This window comes from Protobothrops mucrosquamatus, unplaced genomic scaffold (assembly GCF_001527695.2).
Source record: "Protobothrops mucrosquamatus isolate PMUCROS unplaced genomic scaffold, P.Mucros_1.0 scaffold1884, whole genome shotgun sequence".
Classification (NCBI taxonomy): Eukaryota; Metazoa; Chordata; class Lepidosauria; order Squamata; family Viperidae; genus Protobothrops; species Protobothrops mucrosquamatus.
The window spans coordinates 186,667-199,784 of record NW_015388010.1 but is presented as its reverse complement, the minus strand read 5'-3'; the positions used below and the strand labels follow the sequence as shown (position 1 = coordinate 199,784).

The window sequence follows — 13,118 nt, the reverse complement described above, 5'->3', positions numbered from 1 at the left end:
TGTCACGTTTGTCCATTTTTGTGTTAATTGTATTATAAATAAAAAACTTTTTATAAAAAAAAAAAAGAATGTTCCTGATTGGGCACATTTTGATCCAATCTGGGGTCTGGATGCCCCACAACGCTTCTACCCTGATGTGCTTGAATTGATGCAGAAGTACAAGGATTAATATTGACACTGGAGTCTCTGAGGGAAAACAACATCTCAGCCACTTGCCCATTTCTTGAAATCTATTTTTTTTAATTAACTGAGTTTATGAGAAAACACGACTATGTATATCCTTTACATAATTTCCATCATTAAGTTAAATATTTCAGGTTTGTTTGTTCAGTTAATTACTTTTTTTGGTTGCTTCTTTATACAAAAATCCATGCACATTAAAGTTTCCTCAGATATTATCTTTGTATATATAAATATTTAACCCACATTACCTTTGAAGATATTTCAAATTATATTTCTTTTTTCCCCTCAAATGATTTATTCTACTGTACACAATGTGGCTGAGCCAAACCATTTGTTGTAGGAAAACAGTTTCATAGCCTTTTATTCTAGTTAAATTGGGGAGTTTAAGCATGGATTAAAACTATAAGGTTGTTCTAGTCTGCTTTAAAATGGTATTTTATTAAGACAGATAAAATATGGGTCTGCCAATATAAATGCTGGGGCCCATTGGGCATTTTTTAAAATTCAAATTCTTTGCATTAAAAACTTTGTTAATATTGTTATGCCATGTAATCCATGACTATATATTTTCATGATTAATTATAACACCTCCTATGTTATACTCTATAGACTAACATTTTACTGTTTTCAACAGTATTGCTTTCTTTTTATTTCTGTACTGACTGTTCTGCATGAATAAAACCAGAGACATCTGGGTGCAAACATTGGAGGGAATGTGTGGCAATGGGGCAAGTAATGAAAGCAGAACTGTGCTGTTATGTCTGCATTTGTATATCCTTTTTAAAAAAAAATATTATTTTTATTCAAAACAGTAAAATACAAGCTCCAAAACAGGGGGTAAAATACAAAGACAAAGCAAAGCTAGACAAGAAAATAAATGTGTATAAAAAGAAAAATACACATATATTGCCTCCCCTAGTTGAATACTGATAAATGTATTTCAAGAATATCCCAAAGGTGCTTTTTCAAGAGGCAAGTGGACTTTCTTGTTATTCTTTGAAGATATTTCACTTCTCATCCAAGAAGGTTCTTCACCATTGCATGAGCTTCTTGGATGAGAGGCAAAACATCTTCAAGAAAAAACAAAGAAAGTCCAGTTACCTCTTGAAAAAGCATCTTTGGGACAAACATGACCTGGATGACTGAGAATCTCCATAGATAACTATTTCAAGAATAATAGTTCCTCCCCCCTTGCAAAATAGGCATATAGTTTATGAACTTCTACAACATTGTTTACCCAACCCATTTGACCTGACGTCTATCTACTATATCTACATAAGTCTGTTATGATATCCCCACAGCATTTGTTGTTCCAAAAAAACCTCCTACAAGTTGAAAGTCTCTTAACATTTGTCTTCCAGTTAGACATAATAAGTCCATTCCCCAAACTCCACCAATCTTCTTTTTAAAAAATCCAATTCATTACTTATCAGTTCTGTCAAATTTAAGTCTTTAGAACCCATGGCCCTTTCAGCCTTCTCCAACCAGCCTTTAATTTTCAGACTAGACTGAACAAATTACATTCCAATTCATCTGACATTAAGTCTGCTTTAGCTGCAGTTACTCATACCTGAAGAACATGGGTTGATTTAAACCAGGGGTGTCAAACTCGCAACGTCACATGATGTGTCGTGATGTATTGTGACTTTTTTTCCATTGCCGGCAATGGGGTGGGTGCAGTTTCGGCATGGTGCATCTGGGCTGGTAGTTTGACACTCCTGATTTAAACCATTGTTATTTTACCAAAATTTTAATCTAAATTTTCTATTTGAATTTGTAAGTTAAAAAACATTTTTTTCAAAAGATTCCCAAAGGTCTTATTCTTAAGTTGATGCATTGTTTGTATTTTAAATATATCCGAGACACTTCTGTAACTGAGCTTTTAGAGTCAGACACAAACAGTTCCTCTCAAGGACAAGGAGAGCAAAATATAGCAAAATAGCCTCAGAGGACATTGAGATAATCTTTCCCATGATAAAAATACATGGGGGAAAAAGGAAATTCTCTATCAATGATTAAAAAACATAAGACCAGAGCTTTTAAAAATGAATAAAATTCAAAATCCCTATAATGAAAATGCGATATAAATGTAAAACATATCAGATAACTTTCAATGCCCAAGAAATTGCTATTGACTTCCATACAGAGAAAGTGAAAGTGATTTGCATAATTAAGCAGTAAAACATAAAAAATAATTAAGCAGTAAAACATAAAAAAATCAGCTTAACATTCAGCAAGTGGTTAGAATAAATCAGCATTCAACCAATCAATTAACCTTTAAAAGTAAAAAATTAAAGTAAAAAACTAAATGTCAAAATGTGAAGTTAAAACTGAGGTGTGCTTGAAACAAACAAACAGCTGATTGGTGTTGTGTGATTGGTGCAAGTGTAAATTTTTCAGTGGGAAATTATAGGTTTGCAGCTGTTTCAGGAACAAGCATTTAAGAATGTACTTGTATGTGTGCGTGCACAGGCATGCCTGCATCAAATGCTGTAAACACCAATTTCTTTATACCAGTCTCTTTCCCTGTGCTCCTCAGAGATTATTTCTGATAACTCTTAATGTATTTTTGCTGACATCAGGACTAGAATAACCCATGAAAGAGCCATGTCTTCAGGCCTCCCAGAAAAGTACAGCATCAAAGTAAGGGCCAATCTTATCTCTGGCAGAATGATATTCTAAAGGGGGAGAGAGCCACTACAGAGAAGGCCCTTTTTCTGGGTCCCACTAGATGTACTTCGCTAATAGATAGGACCAGGGCTTTTTTTTCTCATAGAACGCCCAGAACGGAGTTCCGGCACCTTTTTTGGATGGAACCTTATAGGGTAGGCAAGGCGGGTTGTATGACATGTGTGAGTTCCGGCACCTTTTTTTTTTTTTTAGAAAAAAAGCACTGGATAGGACCCATAACAGACCTTGCCATCCCATTCTAGTAGGCCAGGTAGATGAAACTGGGGAGAGGCCACCTCTTAAATAACCTGGACCCAAGCCATGTAGGGCTTTAAAGGTGAAAAAAAATCTTAAATTACACCCAGAACCAAATTGATAGCCATTGTGGCTCTGGCAAAAGAAGTGACAAATGTGCAACTCTTGATTTGTATAAAAATATGAGACCACTGCATTTTAGACTAAATGAAGTTTCTGGATATTGTTCACGGGCAGCCCCATATACAGCACATCAAGTAGTTCAAATGACAGGTGATAAGGATGTTGCTAATTGTGAGAAGAGCACATTAGTCCAGGAAAGGCTATAACTGCCACATTACTTCCAGTTCTGCAAAGGCTCTCCTGATTATGGCTGCCACCTGCTCCTCAAGCAGGAGTTGGAAGTGCAGGAGGACCTCCAGAATAGGCACCAGGTCTGTCTTGGCAGTATAACCCAAAGATGGTGTCAGGTTCCAGAACCTAAGGAATACACGTTGAGATTCTTCCGAATAGTTTCTTTTATTGTTCCTCAGCTATAGACAGAAATCTTTAAAGTGAACTAATTGCTTCATAAAACATATATTCTGGGACTATTAGGGAGGAGTCATCTCAACTCTCTCCCACGCAAGAGGGAAAAACTGCACTGTTTTTTGCTTCTCCTGAATGCACTCCCTCCCTCCTTGAAATCCAGATAATATTCCATCACAGATGGCGATTCTCCAAGAACTAAGGAGCCCTGAACCCAAAGTCACTGTATCTTGCCAGGTTTCAATTTTAAACAGCTGTTCCTTATCCAGACAATCTCCATGCACCAAGAAAGGTTAGTTGCAACATCTCTTAACTCATCATGGACATGCTGGTGATGAAGAGGAAAGTCATTTCTTTATCTATTTCTTTTCCTTTTCTTTACTATAATCTTATTTTTTTATTTTCTTTCTATTTTTCTTTTTTCTTTCTGCACCTTCTATTTTTTTCTCTTCATTCTTTTCTAGATGGTATTACTTTTTATTGTTAATTGTAATCTTTAATAACATTACTACATTAAAAAGATGGTGGTTGTAGCAATAAGACAAAACCCCAGTCCCTTTAGAAATGCATGCAAGGCTAAGACATGTACAATGAAGGGCAAAGCTTAGGTCATCTTTTCACAGCTACCATTTTGAGGTTGTTGTTTTTTTAACACATCCTCCCGAACACTGCTTTTTGCAATTGAAACTAGAAGAAGGGAAAGTCTGTTAAATTGTGAGAATCTTCATTCAGCTTGTTGTGTTTTCGGTTCGCTAGCAATTGACGCAGACGCATGGTGAAAGCAACAAACTCTTTATTACACACTCTTACAACTAAGCAAACAGCAAAAGGCACGGAGGCCTTTTATAGTGCCTGAAACTCGGACAGTGTGAACCAATAGGAATTGATCCTTTTCACGCCTTGCGCATGCGCACAAGGCTAGCGCCACTCTGTCTGGTCCCGGGCAGCTTTTGGGATTGCCCGGGACCATTTGCAACAATTCTGAGCCTGCTTTCAGCTCTTGCAGGCTCAGTACACAACACCCCTCCCCCCTAGATGAAACACACCTGGCTTACGCACAGGTGCGTTGTACAATGTAGGGATGGTGGACACAGATGCATTATTCAAATGCAAGGAGGGTGGAAATGCTCGGGTCTGCACACAGGCAAACCCCTTTCAAAATAATTAATAACTCAATTAAAATATATCCAAAATCAAAATAGTATATGAGACTCTTACTGAATGTTACCCCCACCTTCAGCGACCTCATAGCAAGGTTCCTCTCGGGTTGACAGAAACCTCACATAATCTCTCAGATGTTTAGGTGGGCACTTGGCCCGCTGCGACCTTCTAAGGACCGGTGAGGGTGCCTGGCCTACCTGCTTGCCTACCAGGCTAGGCAGGCCAGGACTTTGATGCCCCAAATACCCAGGTGACCCACCCAGCTGCTGACTGGCTGGACCCTCTGAGTCCAAGCCAGTGTACCTTGGAGGGGTAGAATTCCCCGAGTCCACAATGGAATCCTCTTGGGAACACTGTCCCTCGAGCCCAAAGCCAGCAGTTGGAGAGGCCTGAGTGGCGGAAGTGCCCCAATACTCCATAGCCCCCGAGCACGTGCCAGAGGTGCCAGAGTCAGGAGCCGCCTCCATGGCAAACCCCCTTGCTACTGACTTCCTTTTCGGAGCAATTGCTGAATTATGAGAGTGCCCCTGATAGAATTCCCTTTCTCTGGCTGTGTTTGATTTATGTGGATATCCCTGGTCTGTCTCCCTGTCTGGAGCACTATCTGACATGTTTGAATAATGTGGATACCCCCAGTGTGACTCCCTGTCTGGAGCAATAACGGATGTGCAGGATGACCCCTTATCCTGGGAATTCCCGGTTGGCGCACTTGCGGAAGCTTGGGATGACCCCCAACCGACCTCATCAGCTTGTGAGGCCCTGTTAGGCCTAGGGACCTGTGACCCAGAACCCATATTATGGTCCTCCTCCCCCCCCAGAGCAGAACCAGGAGCGGAAACGTGGCTGTCCAGTCTCCAACGCAGTTGGTCTATGTGTCTGCGAAGAATGCGGCCATCATCCAAGGCAACTTCGTATGACAGCGGCCCAGAGACCTTGCAGACCACTGCTGTGACCCAGAGATGTCCAGGCCCAAAGTTCCTTGCCCAAACCAGATTGCCCACCTGAAGTCTCCTAGGTGCCCGCGGTTGTGACACCTGTGAAGCCACCCGGTCTGGGTGCAACCTGTCCACTTTGGTGATGAGGTGGCGACCCCAGCAGAGTTCTGCAGGGCTCTTCCCTGTGGCTGTGCAAGGTGTGGTGCGGTGTGCAAGAAGGAAATCGGCTAACCTGTGATGCCAGTTACCATAAGTCAGTTTCTTAAGAGCATCTTTGGTAGAGCGCACCATTCTCTCTGCCTGTCCATTGGAGGATGGGTGGAAGGGAGCAGAAGTCGCATGCCAGATCAAGTTGGCCTGAAGGAAAGCCTGGAACTCAAAAGAGGTAAATTGGGGACCGTTATCTGAAACCAGGACATCTGGAAGCCCGTGCGAGGCAAAAATTCCTCTCAACACCTGGATGGTCCTGGCAGTAGTAGTGGAGGAAACAGGAACAACCTCTAGCCACTTGGAATGGCTGTCAATGATGAGAAGGAAGAATTGCCCCTGAAAGGGCCCAGCATAATCTATATGCACCCGTGACCATGGGGTTTGAGTTTCCTCCCACCTATGTACTGGGGCCTGAGGCATTTCAGGCCGTGACTGTTGGCACAGTTGGCACCTGTGCATGGCCCAACCAAAGATGGCTGCGTGCAAGCGCCTTCATCTTTACTATACCAGGATGTCCCTCATGCAGCGAGAGCAAGATTCTAGACCTCAATGAGGCTGGGATTACTACCCTACTACCCCATAACAGGCACCCCTTGAAAGTAGAAAGTTCATGCTTCCTTTGCCAGAAGCTTTGAAACTGAGTATCTGGGCACGTGTCAGGCCATCCTGACAACACCCAGGTCAGCACGCGTGTGAGCGTGTGATCAGTGGCTGTTTCTGCAGCCACGTCCCTAGCATTTAGGGGAGATTCAGGTAACTCCTGAATGGAAAGGATATTAATGGCAGGAGCAGCATCTGCCTCTATCTGTTTAAGAGGTAGTCTACTGAGGCCATCAGCATGGCCCATTTCTTTTCCCGGTTTATGAATTAGAGTGTAGTCATATGCTGACAGGAAAATAGACCATCTCAGCATACGTGGGGAAATAATATGTGGTGTCTGTTTGTTAGTGGTAAACAAACACAGCAGAGGCTTATGGTCTGTGTAGACCGTGAAGTGGCGGCCATATAAGAAATCATGGAATTTCTTTATGCCAGCCACTATGGCCAAGGCTTCTCTGTCAATCTGAGCGTAATTCCGCTCTGCAGATGACAGAGTCCTTGAATAGTAGGCCACAGTGACTTGTGTCCCATCAGCCTTCAAATGTACTGCTCCCACCCCATAAGTACTGCTCCCACCCCATAAGGAGATGCATCGCATGCGATGCATACAGGCAATTGCTCATTGAAATGTGCTAACACAGCATTTGAAGAGAGCAAGGCCTTAACCTCATTGAAACTTCTTTCATGGACTTTAGTCCACTGCCATGGAGCCTGCTTGTCTAAGAGCTGGTGTAACGGCTCAGCCACTGCAGCCTTGTGGGGAAAGAAAGCATGATAAAAATTTAAGAGTCCCAAGAAAGCTTGCAGCTCGCTTTTGGACTTGGGACTTGGGACCTGCTGAATAGCTTGGAGCTTAGATTCAGCAGGATGGATGCCTTGAGCATTAATTCTGAAACCCAAGAATTCAGTGGAAGTGACTCCAATTTTGCATTTATCTGGCTTCAGTTTTAGGCCCGCTTGGAGAAAACGAAGGAAGACAGCCCTTACTCTTTCAGCTAAGTTAAGAGATGACTCCCCAGCAATGAAGACGTCATCAAAGTAGGGACAGACCCCAGGAATACCACGAAGTGTGCGCTCCATGACATTTTGGAATATGCCAGGGGCTACATTTACCCCAAATTGCAGTCTTTTGACCTTAAAGGCCCCTCTATGTGTTACAATCGTTTGGGCCTGTGCAATGGCCTCATCAACAGGTAGCTGTTGATAGGCCTGTGCCAGGTCAAGTTTCGCAAAAATGCACACCTCCTTGAGGGAGGCCAGAATGTGGCTTACAATAGGCACTGGGTATGCGTGCTGTTGCAATGCTTTATTCAGTGTGCACTTATAGTCTGCACATATACGGACTTCCCCATTAGCCTTTATAGGCGTTACTATGGGGGTTTCCCATGGACTAGAATCCACAGGTTCTAAAATGCCCTGCTGGAGCTATTTGTCCAGCTCAGCATCTATCTTGCTTTTGAGGGCAAAAAGCACCCTTCTAGGTTTGACCCTGATTGGCGTGATAGTTGGGTCTAAACGTAATGAAATGGGAGGCCACTTGTAGGATCCTAGCTCTGAACTAAACACATCAGCAAACTCCTTGCAGACTTCTGCAAGGCCCAACATTTGCAAGTTGTGCAGCCCAGTCACTTGGATTCCCAGGGCCTCGTACCAATCGAGTCCAATAAGACTCGTGCGTTCACCCCCAACAACCACCACATCTAGGAAACCTTCAAAATCCTTACGCTGCACCTTGAGCGTGGCCTCCCCTTTTACACTGACTTTGGAATTTTGAAAATCAGTGAGTATTAGATTCAATGGCCTGAGTTTAACTCAACAGCCACTATTGCTACAAATCCTCTTGAATGTGTCAAGTGAAATGATTGATAGAGCGGACCCTGTGTCCAACTCCATCAATAAGGGAACCCCTTGCAACTTCACGTCAATGCAAAGTTTTTTCTTAAGGGGCTTGTGTGTCCCTGTCCTCAGAACACTCCTGCGCAATGCGTAGAAACCCACCCTGTATTGGCTGGGGACCCTGGTACCTTTCTGAAGCAATTCTTCCTGAGGTTGGACCTTCTGGCGACCCAAACAGATGGAGGCAATGGCGGAGCGAAACCTGCAGTCAGCTTGCTTGTGGCGTCCTCCGCACCCGAAGCACTGAAGAGATGCTGGGGCCTTGTCCGGATGCCCCTTCGGCCTCCTCTCAGCTGGCTGGTGAAGTCTGTCTACCTCCTCTTCAGGATCCGCTTCCGATTCTTCTCGAGCATCCTCTTGATGGACGGTAGCTGTGGCTGGAGGATTTCTGGCGAGCCGCAAAGCCTTCACAGCACCGCCTGCTGCTTCTTCAGCTGCCACCTCTCTTAACGAGTCTTGGAACGAGACCTCTTCTTTTGCAAAGATCTTTTGTTGGAGGTCTCTGCTTCTTAAGCCACACACGAAGTGATTGTGCAGCCTTTCTTCCAGATCCTTGAACTCACAAGGCCTGGCCGCTTGTCTTAAGGCAGCAATAAAGTCCGCAGCAGATTCACCCGGCCTCTGGTCTCTCTGCTCGAACGCGTCCCTTCAAGCGATGACAGATAATTTCGGCTGGAAGTGTTCCTTCAACATCTTCTTCAAGTCAGCGTATGTTACTGACTCCAGAAGTGCAGGGGCCACCAGATTTTCCGCGATGTCAAAAGCTTCCTGTCCACAGGCACACAGAAGTGTTGCTGCCTTCAGGCCGTCTTCTCTTATCTGATTTATTCTAAAGTAATTCTCCACTCGTGCTATGTAGGAATTCCATTTCTCTGGGTGGGAGACATCAAAATCAGTCAAGCGGCCGATCTTCGAACTCGTAAACTTTACGACCTTCACTAATTGCCTCCCTGCAAGCTGATGTTTGGGAAAGGGTCCTTTCGCCGAGCTCACCTCCAGCGACGCTGTCCTGGCAGGCTAAGTCGCAAATGCAGAACGCCGTCTTCCTGATTGCCAGGACTTCCTTGCTGAGTCCTAAATCTTTTTCTTGCTTGCAGGGATCCCACCTTCGTTGCCAGTGTTGTGTTTTCGGTTCACTAGCAATTGACGCAGACACATGGTGAAAGCAACAAACTCTTTATTACACACTCCTACAACCAAGCAAACAGCAAAAGGCATGGAGGCCTTTTATAGTGCCTGAAACCCGGACAGTGTGAACCAATAGGAATTGATCCTTTTCGCGCCTTGCGCATGCGCATAAGGCTGGCGCCACTCTGTCTGGTCCCGGGCAGCTTTTGGGATTGCCCGGGACCATTTGCAACAATTCTGAGCCTGCTTTCAGCTCTTGCAGGCTCAGGACACAATACAGCTCTTACAGTTTGGCATCATCTTTCTCTTATTACACTTTACCCTGTGGGTCTTCCCAAAGTTTAGAATCCCCAGGTTGCATTGTTTCAAGGCATTTACATTAACTTTTCTAAAAGGTATCTTTTTAAAAAATAATCAAATAAAAGAATTAGACAATTCTGCTTTAGTGAAGCATGCATTTTGTCTGTTAAAGAAATGTTTTGGAGTGCCATGTTTGCTGCTGACTTATTAGATGATCCCCAGGTTATGGGAAATTCTGAATTATGTCAACAAGCTCATCATATAATTTTTGACGTGCATCAAGCCCAAAAAGATAATCGTAATGCTTCCAATGAGGAATTATTTTGTAGGAGATCAGATTACTAAGAAGAGGGAGAAGTAGTTCGGTATCCTTTAGTGTAGAAATTTTATCTTTTTCACCACCCCACATGATGGTTGGGATATTCATGCTTCTTATATCATAAAAGGCAGGGCTCATCTAAAGAGAAGATAAAAATTTTATTAAATCTCATTACAACTAAATATTGCTAGTATTGTAATATTGTTGTATGTAACCTGGTGTTTTGAATCATTTAGCTTTCCTACTTCCCAGAGTCTAGCCTTAGGATAGCTCTAAGGACACTGACTTATCTTTTGGGATGGTTATTAATATACTGCACTTTTGTTATCCATCTCATGCTATGTGGTTATCACTATTCCATATCATAATAGATCTTCTATTTTTGAGCAATCTACCTACATGCCTTTCTACCTCCACCCTATTCAACCATAACCCCATAAAAATCTGAAAATAATCCTTTTAATATTATTAGCACAGTAAGCTTCAACTCATTATCTCTAATTCTCTTAATTAATTCCTGCTAATTGGTCCTAAAATAACTTTTCATGTAATTTAAGAGAGACTCAGTACCTTGTACACTAGAAGCAGTGATGGGATTCAAATATGTAAACAAACAGTTCTCTGTGTGGATGCCACTTCCAGATGCCATTTTGGGCCTGGGTAACAAAAAATTAGCTACCGGTTCTGCTGAAGTGGTATGAACTGGCTGAATCCCACCACTGACTAGAAGTACTGTCACTGGTCTCAGTCAAATGTGCAAGAACTACTATAGGATTAGACATTCTTTTTTTAATTTCCTGAGACCTATGTCTGAGTAGATATTGCTTATACTTGATAGAACAGCATTTCATTGATACAAAGATGGACACTCCTGCCTTTAATCAAAATAAAATTCAGATGAATCCAGGATGATGTGTTAAATATAATGGTATTATGTAAAAAAAAAAAATACAACTTTGTATCCGCTTTATTTTCATTTTTATTTATCTGCAATATAGCTTTCATTTAAAAAAAAAAATCTTCGTCTACCTGATTGTATTTTTCCATATTCTTAGAACCATAATCAAATTCTTTAAACTGCCCAGTTTCATAAACCTGAAAAAGACAACAGAAAAAACCACAAAAACCACTTTTGTAAATTATTTTTATTTTTATTTTAAAAAAATGATGCAATTTTCTAAAGCTTCCCATTAAAACTATTTATATAATCCTTTAGAATAAGTTAGAACAAAGCTACACAGACTAGAAGGGGGGGGAAGTAATTCTGGAACAAAATAACTTTCCTAACCTGGTGTTTTTGGATAGATTGGAATTTTAAGTTCCCTAATAAAAAAAGCCCACACTACTTGTTGTGTCCTGAGCCTGCAAGATGCAGGCTCGGGACGTTGCAAGAGTCCTGGGCATTTGCAGAAGCTGCCCGGGACCAGACTGAGCGGCGCCGGCCTTGTGCGCATGCGCAAGGCAGGAAAAGCCCGCCTCATGATTGGTTGAACTTGCCCGGGGATCAGAGGATATAAATAGAGGCCTGCGTGCCTCTGCTCTGGTTGTTCGAGAGTGGAGCAAACAATAAAGACTTGTTGAAGATGAATCGTCTCAAGTGCCATTATTCCCAGGACTTAACACTGGCGACGAAGGTGGGATCCAGTCTCTACAGCTAAGAAAAGCTAGAAGACTCACCCAAAGAAGTCCGGGAAAGAAACGGCGTGGTGGTCAGCGTTATCTTGCCAGTACGAAATCGCTGGAGGGTGCGTGCGACTGAAGAAGAAGGAATCTTGATCATCGACCATGGAGAAGGTTGGGCAATTAGAGGCTTTCGACGTCTCTCACCCCGAGAGGTGGGAATCTTACGTGGCAAGAGTCGAGACGTATTTTCGCATCAACCAGATTCAAGAGGAAGGCTTAAAGGCTGCCACATTGTTGTGCGTTTGTGGGCAAGATGCCTTTGAGATCGCCGAGAGTTTAATCTCCCCAGTCTCGCTGGAAACGGTAGCGTACTCCGACCTCAAGAAAACCTTAAAGGAACACTTCCAGCCCAAGCAATCAGTCATGGCTTGGAGGCACACATTTCAACAGAGAGATCAGCGAGTCGGAGAATCAGCAAAAGACTACGTTGCGGCCTTGAGAAGAGCAGCTAAACTGTGCGACTTCAAGGACTTAGAAGAAAGACTTCGCGATCGTTTTGTATGCGGGCTGAGAAACACAGAATTGCAGCAGAGACTGTTCGCCAGGGAAGATGTTTCCTTCCAAGATGCTCTGCGAGAGGTTTCGGCTGAAGAAGCTGCCGGTGGGGCGGTCAAGAACATGCGGCCCAAGAGAAACGCTCCTGAGACCGCCACTATTCACAAGGAAGACATGCGTGAGGAGTCGGATGAAGATCCTGAAGAAGAGGTGGATAAGCTTTACCAAGCTACTGGAAGAAAGTCCAAGGATCGTCAGGACAAGGGCCCAGCTGAGCTTCGTTGCCTTGGATGCGGTGGACGCCACAAGCGAGCTGAATGCCAGTTCCGTTCCGCCATTTGCCGTGCGTGCGGGAAGAAGGACCACATCGCTGTGGCCTGCCTGGGTCAACAGAAGGTACAACCGAAGGAAGAATTGAATCTGAAAGGTACCAGGGTGCCCAGCCAAAACAGGGTGGGGTTCTGTGCAACACGCCGGAACATTTTAAGAATAGGCACACACAAACCCCTTAAAAAGAAACTAACACTTAAAGTGAAATTGCAGGGAATTCCATTAGCAATGGAACTTGACACAGGGTCTGCCCTATCCATAATTTCCCTCAATACATTTCACAAAGTCTGCAGCAGCAGTGGCCAGAAAGTTTCCCTAAGGCCCTCTAATGTAATCCTTACGGATTTCCAAAATTCTAAAGTGTGCGTTAAGGGGGAGGCCACCCTTAATGTACAGTACAAGAATTTTGCAGGCCCCCTAGATGT

The 13,118-nt window shown here is 43.3% G+C and overlaps 1 protein-coding gene across 1 annotated transcript in view; it reads right to left on the bottom strand.

The window, feature by feature from the left end:
* Positions 1 to 10,089: 10,089 nt before the first annotated feature.
* Positions 10,090 to 13,118, bottom strand: part of LOC107294265 (lipase member M-like) — a 67,483-nt gene continuing 64,454 nt past the window's right edge. The window contains exons 7-8 of the mRNA XM_029285581.1: positions 11,215 to 11,280; positions 10,090 to 10,323 (exon numbers count right to left, since the gene is read on the bottom strand). Coding sequence (XP_029141414.1) covers positions 10,090 to 10,323; positions 11,215 to 11,280 — 300 coding nt within the window. The remainder of the gene's footprint in view (positions 10,324 to 11,214; positions 11,281 to 13,118) is intronic.